Below are 8,213 nucleotides of genomic sequence, written 5' to 3'. Positions count from 1 at the left end.
TCATAACTCCAGAGGAGGACATAAGGGATGTTTATCAGCCTATTTCAGACCCTAAAAACAAAGAGGTATCTGTTTCGGTAAGAAATTGGACTCCGACGCTTTCCCAATAGGAAATTTCCTCCGTTTTGGAATTTTTGGAAAATTAAAAAAATAAAAAGCAGTCCGGAGAGCGCACGAGGCGGCCACAAGCGTGGACGCCGCCACCTACCCCCTGGTGGCGTAGAGAGGGCTTGTGGGCACCTCGTGTGCCTCCCGGACTCTGTTTTCTTGCGAAGCACTCCTTCTGGTCCAGAAAAAATCAATATATATATTCGCCCAAAGGTTTTGATCTCCGTATCGCGCAGTTTTCCTCTGTTTTCGTTTCGAGCTTGTTGTCTGCCGCAAATTTAGGTCAAGATGTCTTCTCAAGATTCAGAAGAAGAGATCTATGTGGCTCATGATCGTGCTAACTCTAGGATTAATGGGGACTTGGAACCATATGGCTGGACCACTGACGAGGAAGAGGACTATGAGCCCAAGGGGAAGGAACAAACGAGTTCCGATGAAGAGGAAGCTCCTCTACCTCAACCTGGACGCACTCATGTGGAGTTCCAGAAGTCAGGCCTCCCTGACCATAGGAAGAAGCCTAAGACCTTGTTTATCCCTTCTCGTTTCTTGTAGGAGAGTAAGCAGGAACTTTGCCATAGAGTGTTGAAACTTGAGGAGGAAAATGACGATCTAAGGGAGCAGAACTTTTTGCTCAAGTGGAAATTAGACAAGCTCAAGACTGCTTCAACAACTCCACCACCTTCACCACCAAAGGAAGACAACTAAGCATTGGTATGGGCAATCCCCTTGGCTTCTGCCAAGCTTGGGGGAGTTGCCCTGGTATCGTATCATCTTTATATCTTTTGCTTTTACCTTTGTTTTAGTTCTTTCCTTTTCAGTTTTTATTTATTCTCTTAGAGGAATAAGTCTTTAGTGTTTAGTTTGAGTCTTTTGCTTTTGTCTCTCCCCCGATGTATTCGAGCTTGCGAGCTATATAATAAAGAGTATCTTAGTCAAGGGTTTTGCTTTGTGCCATGATCAAAAGTATGAAAAGAATGATAGCATGAAAGGTCATGAGACGATCTTATGGAAAGTAATAACTTCACATATGACACGTATGATGATTGGAACTTGTTGAGAATAAATCAACATAGACCTCAGTCATTGTTGCAATTAATAAGAAGTAATAAGGAAAGAGAGGTTCACATATAAATATATCATCTTAGACACTTTTTAAAATTGTGAGCACTCACCAAACTATTACATGCTTAAGAGTAGATGTTGGACAAGGAAGACAACATAATGAATTGTGTTTGCTTGGTTCCAAACAATGTTATATGATTAGAGCTCATATTAGCCAAAACTCCCGCACCAAGTAGAGATACTACTTGTGCATCCATAAACCTTCAACCCAGTTTTGCCATGAAAGTCCACCATACCTACCTATGGATTGAATAAGATCCTTCAAGTAAGTTGTCATCGGTGCAAGCAATAAAAATTGCTCCCTAATATGTATGATCTATTAGTGTGTGGAAAATAAGCTTTGTACGAACCTGTGATGAGGAAGACATAAAAGCGACAGACTGCATAATAAAGTTCTTTATCACATGAGGCAATATAAAGTGACGTTCCTCCGCACTAAGAGGACACGCATTCAAACCTCAAAAGCGCATGACAACCTCTGCTTCCCTCTGCGAAGGGCCTATCTTGTACCTTTACTTTTTGCCCTTGTAAGAGTCATGGTGATCTTCACCAATTCCCTATTTTTGCCTTTGTCTTAGCTACCGTCACATGCTTGGGAAAGATCTATATTCATATATCAACTTGGAGTTGAGTACTCATGCTTCATTATTGTTGACATTACCCTTGGGGTAAATCGTTGGGAGGCAAAACTATAAGCCCCTATCTTCCTCTGTGTCCAGCTGAAACTTTGACACCATGAGTACCTCGTGAGTTGTAACAATTGTGGAAAACAAAGAGATGATTGAGTATGTGGATTTGCCTTACAAGCTCTTATTTGACTCTTTCTGATGTTGTGATAAATTGCAATTGCTACAATGACTTTGGACTATTGTTGGTTACTTCTCGGTAAGTTTTTTTGCTTCATGATTTGCTTTGTGAAGGAATTGTTACTTTCCCATAAGAATCTCTATGATGTATTGTTGTCCTATGTGTGATCATGATGCCCTCATGTCTGTATTATGTTTTATCGACACCTTCGTCCCTAAACATGTGAACATGTTTATGGAACTTGGTTTTCGCTTGAGGACAAGCGAGGTCTAAGCTTGGGGGAGTTGATACGTCCATTTTGCATTATGCTTTCATGTTGATATTTATTGCTTTATGGGCTGTTATATTACTTTGTGGTGCCATATTTATGCCTTTTCTCTCTTATTTTGCAAGGTTTAATTGAAGAGGAAGAGTCCAAGCAGCTGGAATTCTGGACTGGAAAAGGAGCAAATCTTAGTCCACTATTCTGCACATCTCCAAATGCCCTGAAAAGTTACGTGGAATTTTTGGAGATTATATAAAAAATACTGGGCGAAAGAACTACCACAGGGGGGCTGCCAGGGCGCCACAAGCCCTGCCACTGCCACCCCCCTGGTGGCGGAGGGCAAGCTTGTGGGCTCCCTGACGGACCACTAGCACCCTCTTTTGCTATATGAATGGTTTCGTTCCAGAAAAAAAATCAATCGGGAGCTTTTTCGTGGTTTTGCCGCCGCCACGAGGCGGAACTTGAGCAGATCCAATCTAGAGCTCCGGTAGGACGATCCTGCCGGGGAAACTTCCCTCCCGGAGGGGGAAATCGTCCCCATCGTCATCACCAACACTCCTCTCGTCGGAGGGGAGGCATCTTCATCAACATCTTCATCAGCACCATCTCCTCTCCAATCCCTAGTTCATCTCTTGTAACCAATCTTCGTCTCGCGACTCCGATTGGTACTTGTAAGGTTACTAGTAGTGTTGATTACTCTTTGTAGTTGATGCTAGTTGGATTATTTGGTGGAAGAGTTTATGTTCAGATCCTTGATGCTATTCATTACACCTCTGATCATGATTATGATTATGCTTTGTGAGTAGTTACTTTTGTTCCTGAGGACATGGGATAAGTCATGCTGATAATAGTCATGTGAATTTGATATTCGTTCGGTATTTTGATATGTTGTATGTTGTTTTTCCTCTAGTGGTGTTATGTGAACGTCGACTACATAACACTTCACCATACTTGGGCCAAGAGGAACGCATTGGGGAGTAGTAAGTAGATGATGGTTTGCTGGAGTGACAGAAGCTTAAACCCCAGTCTATGCGTTGCTTCGTAAGGGACTGATTTGGATCCACTAGTTTAATGCTATGGTTAGACGTTGTCTTAATTCTTCTTTCGTAGTTGTGGATGCTTGTGAGAGGGGTTAATCATAAGTGGGATGCTTGTCCAAGTAAGGGCAGTACCCAAGCGCCGGTCCACCCACATATCAAACTATCAAAGTAACGAACGCAAATCATATGAACATGATGAAACTAGCATGACAGAAATTCCTGTGTGTCCTCGGGAGCGTTTTTCCTCCTATAAGACTTTGTTCAGGCTTGTCCCTTGCTGCAAAAGGGATTGGGCCACTTGCTGCACAGTTGCTACTACTTGTTACTTGTTACTTTTTGTTTGCTACGTTTCACCTCGCTACACCATCACTTGTTACCGCTACTTTCAGTGTTTGCAGTTATTACCTTGCTGAAAACCGTTTATCAAAGCCTTCTGCTCCTGTTGGGTTCAACACTCTTACTTATCGAAAGGACTACGATTGATCCCCTATACTTGTGGGTCATCACACCTTCGGAGATACCTATAGAGCACCTTTATAGTCATCCAATTATGTTGTGACGTTTGATGCGCACAAGGTATTCCTCCGGTGCTAGTGAGTTATATGATCTCATGGTCATAGGAACAAATACTTGACACGCAGAAGACAATAGCAATAAAACGACACGATCAATATGCTACGTTTATAGTTTGGGTCTAGTCCATCACATGATTCTCCTAATGATGTGATCGAGTTATCAAATGACAACACTTGCTCATAGTCAGAAAACCTTGACTATCATTGATCAACTGGCTAGCCAACTAGAGGCTTGCTAGGGACATTGTTTTGTCTATGTATCCACACATGTATCTATGTTTTCATTCAATACAATTGTAGCATGGATAATAAACGATTATCTTTAAACATGAAATATAATAATAACTATTTATCATTGCCTCTAGGGCATATTTCCAATAGCGCGTTCCCCCTTCCCGGGGCAGGGAACGGCGGTGGTGCAGCTCAACCGACTGGGGTCCGGCGACCCAGTGGTGGTGGCCGGCGACGGGTGAGGTGGTGACGCTGCTCCTTGGCGGCAGGGCGGCGTGGTGGTGCGCGATGGTTGGCTGCGTGCCCCCGGCCCAGATCTGGGCCCTGCGGGCCCCATCTGGGTCCTAGCGGGCCTGCTCCCGGCATAGTTGTGGTGTCTTCTGCGTGGTGGTGAGGAGGAGCAGCTTGGACAGGGGGTGGCATCGCCGACGGCGTGCTTGTTGCAGCGTGATGGCGGGAGCTTTGTGGGAGGGGGTCCTGGCCGGGCATGTGGGCCCACAGGCCTGGTATGCTCCTGCTAATGCGTCTCGTGGGCTACCGTCGTTGACGGTGGAGGTTAAGCCCTCTCGCGTGCCGACGGTGCTGCTGCTCCTAGTCCCGGCTCCTCTTCATGGTTGTGCAGGCTTCTCCTTATTACAGTGTCGTGGTGAGATGGCGCAGGGGCCTCAAGACCGTGTTGGTGCAGGGTGTAGGTCGGTTTGGTGGCAGGCTCCAGAGCGTCCGAGGTGCAGGTTGGGATCGGGGAAAACCCCTGTCGGCCCGGTCGACACTGACGCGGTAACGCCTTTGAGTGTCGCCGAACCTTCCTGGAGGGTGTCGGGGCTACCCTTCCTCGTGCCTCGTCGCGTACCGAAGGAAACCTTTGGCAGCAGCGTCGTCATCATCGCATTCCTTCTTGGAGGTGTTGATGGGTACCGGTGCTTCGGAGTCATGGAGCTTGGTGGAAGAGTGTTGGTGGGCGCAGCGGTCACGAGTCTTTTGTGTTTTTTGTCGATCCGTCGATGTTGGTATTTGTTTTTTTTATTTTGTTTCTTTTGACCGTGACTATGTTGTTTCCGCTTCAGCTTCTATCGTCGGATGTTCTGCAGCGGGAAAAACTTTTTCGGCTCTATCTAGCTTCTTTGTTGGAGTTGCTCTTATATCTGGTGGCTCTGCCCGGTGTTCGAAAAGTGCAAAAACGACCGCAATCACACAGGGGAGGGATACCGATGGCACGCTCCGGCGAAACCGGGAGAACTTCGGCGGCGCCGCCTCCCGGGCCGCCCCCGGGGTTCGGCGAGGGCGCCCCGCCGGACAACGCTCTGCACGCCCTGGGCTTCGAGTACACCCGCATCACGGGGAGCGAGGTCCTCGGCCGCCTCGCCGTCACAGAGACCTGCTGCCAGGTACGTCTCGTGCGCCCGCCGCCGCCCAAAATCCGCGGTGCCAAACCATGTCTGTGTCTGTGTGTTCGCCTTGGTCGTCCTAATCATTTTCTGCCGTCGGCGTGGTCGCAGCCGTTCAAGATGCTCAACGGCGGCGTGTCGGCGCTGATCGCGGAGTCGTCCGCGAGCATCGGCGGGTACATGGCGTCGGGGTACCGGAGAGTGGCCGGCGTGCAGCTCTCCATCAACCACCTCAAGCCCGCCCGCCTCGGCGACCGCATCGAGGCCAAGGCGAACCCCATTCAGGTCGGCCGCAACGTCCAGGTAAAATACGTACAATCCAACACAACTTTATCCCTCCCCACACGAAACAAAATTCCCCCATTCTGTTTTCAAGCGGAGTTCATCATCGCCCAAAATGAAAGATCGATCGATTGATAAAAAGCCAGTCTGTTACTCAACTGCAATTTGATTAGTCACCTGCTGCATCTGGAAGTGATGATCGAGATTCCGAGTTGGTTGGGGGTTGGAAAAGGTAAACGTGAAGGCAGCAAGATTGTTGGAAGTGGAAAAGATGAGCTGCACAAGTTTGACACTTCTGTTCTGTCTGACTCACAAGTCTTCTCTGGCGTGCTAACACATTTCTCTTTTCAATCAAACACACTAAAAGAAGAAAAATATTCAGCACAAGAAAGTGACGTATGGGGTGAGATTAATTGCAGCAGCCCATGATTAACCATTGAATGTCCACGTATCGTGCTGTCGGAATATACTTTGTTAAGACTCAGTGAACTCGCTCTACAATTACATCAGTACTAGTAGTTGCTTAGAATTTAGCATTCAGTATGTGTAAAGTATGCATACTGCACAAGTATAGATGTGGATATGGCTCCTCTTCTATATTGTTCCTGTTTCTTCAGGTATTTCAGTTATTTGCACAACTTGTCGGTCAAGAGTGTCTGTATTTGCTAACAAATACATCGTGAATCTGACAGGTTTGGGAGGTCCAGATATGGCTGTTGGACCCTTCCACATCGGAGCGCAAAGATTTGGTATCATCAGCAAGGGTTACCCTGTTAACCAACTTGTCAACACCAGAGCAAATGAAGAGCTATGAAGAGGGCATCAAGAAATATGCAAAACTTTAGGGTCTGGATATGTTAAGCACAATATATTGCAGCCCAGCAAGAATTGAGTATACAGATTGATTTGTAAGTGTAGAAGAAAACATCTTTTGATAATAATAACCAGTCAATTTTCTTTGAGATTTGGGTTCTTGCTGCTATTTGGTACTTCCATCACATTACATTTGCCATGCCGCAGCCACTAGCACGTCATGACAATCATGATGCACAATTTTTTGCAAATGTCCAGGACTACCGTGACAAGTATGTATCATTTGATCAAGACTTGTTACGACGATCAAAGTGAGAATTCAGATAGTGCTACAGATTGAATATCCCGGCTCCTTTTTTTTTTGTCATCCAGTCTGACATCTTCCTACATCACTAGCCAAATTCCCATATCAATGCACTGTGAGGCAAAATCGATAAAATTGACCTCTAAACGAAACAAATTCACAAAGTGGACTACGTTCAAAATAAATTCACTCAGCTGACCCTTTTGTGTGGCGCCCGACAGTCGGGCGTCACACTACACTATGTAACGCCTAGCATATGGGCGTTACACTTCTGGCCAACGTGACACCCGGGGCCACACTCCTTGTTGTGTGGCGCCTAAGAGTAAGGAGCCACACTACATTGTGTGGCGCCTGACTGTAAGGAGTCACACTATCTTATATTAAAACTGATGTAACTTTTAATCCGTACATCCGATGAAAACGTGCCTTATATGAATATTGTGTAATTTTTCGTGTTCTACCGCAATAATGACATTTTCAGCTATATTAGGATAATTTTTTAATGAAAAATATGTTATAAAAATACATCATAATATAACTAACTATATTTTTAAGACTTAAATTTGGCATGATGATAGCCATTGACCTATAACTCTGATGTATTTGAATCCTACATGAGTTTTGCACTACATAATGTGTACGTTCAGTCATGCCTATGCTTTCCATGTTAGTCATCTTTAACATGTTCATGTCTTGCATCTAAGTGACTAACATGATATAAATGAAATTCCATTACAGAAAGCTACATTTTATGAGATCCATGGTAAATCTAGTGAAGGAAGACCCAGTATGTCTTGAGCAAGAAGAATCACGGAGCCCATCAATCCATCACATGCAGCATGTCTTATGTTCTTGTTTGTCCCCTTGCATATTGCAATATATAGGATAACACGTACCTTGCAAAATTCAAAAAAGGTTTCTCCGAGTAAAAACCAAGGTTTTACTCGGAGAAGCCTTTTTTGAATTTTGGTCGGAGAAGATAACACGTACCTTGGTTTTTACACGTACTAGGTTTTTGCCCCATAGTCTTGTGTTCCTGATGACAGGCGCAGACGATGGGTTTTCTGGTATTGCCCCGAAATCGCTTCTCCCTCTTTCCCTTGTTCTTGTTCTGGCTCGGAGGAAAAAACTGTGTATTTCCGTTATGCTTTATAATGGAAAGGGGAAAGCCCGGTTTGAAAAAAAGTATATTACATCAGATGTATGTACACAATGTTTGAGTCAGACTCTGTATGTGACAGAGTGGTGAAGAGAAATTTATACATGAGCCTATCAAAATTT

At 45.1% G+C, this 8,213-nt stretch overlaps 1 protein-coding gene across 2 annotated transcripts; it reads left to right on the top strand.

Annotated features, from left to right (window-relative positions):
- The first annotated feature begins 5,292 nt into the window (after positions 1-5,292).
- LOC123423658 (1,4-dihydroxy-2-naphthoyl-CoA thioesterase 1-like) lies at positions 5,293-8,102 on the top strand. 2 transcript variants are annotated; one of them, XR_006621357.1, is made up of 4 exons: positions 5,293-5,533; positions 5,645-5,836; positions 6,508-6,723; positions 7,671-8,102. XR_006621357.1 is itself a non-coding variant. In XM_045107887.1 (3 exons), the coding sequence occupies exons 1-3, from the start codon at positions 5,357-5,359 to the stop codon at positions 6,658-6,660; spliced, it is 522 nt and encodes a 173-aa protein (XP_044963822.1). In that variant the 5' UTR covers positions 5,297-5,356; the 3' UTR covers positions 6,661-6,777. The 2 variants fall into 2 exon arrangements, 1 of the variants encoding a protein (XP_044963822.1); XM_045107887.1 differs by lacking the exon at positions 7,671-8,102 and having other exon boundaries at positions 5,297-5,533; positions 6,508-6,777.
- Positions 8,103-8,213: the final 111 nt, after the last annotated feature.

The sequence above is a fragment of the Hordeum vulgare genome, chromosome 1H, assembly GCF_904849725.1.
Source record: "Hordeum vulgare subsp. vulgare chromosome 1H, MorexV3_pseudomolecules_assembly, whole genome shotgun sequence".
Classification (NCBI taxonomy): domain Eukaryota; kingdom Viridiplantae; phylum Streptophyta; class Magnoliopsida; order Poales; family Poaceae; genus Hordeum; species Hordeum vulgare.
The sequence above is the reverse complement of the archived record's forward strand: the minus strand, read 5'-3'. Positions and strand labels throughout refer to the sequence as shown.

What these genes read in the sequence shown, in the direction of transcription:
- LOC123423658 (XM_045107887.1), top strand. Translation starts at nt 5,357, where the DNA reads ATGGCACGCTCCGGCGAAACCGGGAGAACTTCGGCGGCGCCGCCTCCC. An exon ending in TCACAGAGACCTGCTGCCAG is followed by an intron (nt 5,534 to 5,644) that starts GTACGTCTCGTG and finishes GCGTGGTCGCAG; the next exon opens with CCGTTCAAGATGCTCAACGG. An exon ending in AGGTCGGCCGCAACGTCCAG is followed by an intron (nt 5,837 to 6,507) that starts GTAAAATACGTA and finishes TGAATCTGACAG; the next exon opens with GTTTGGGAGGTCCAGATATG.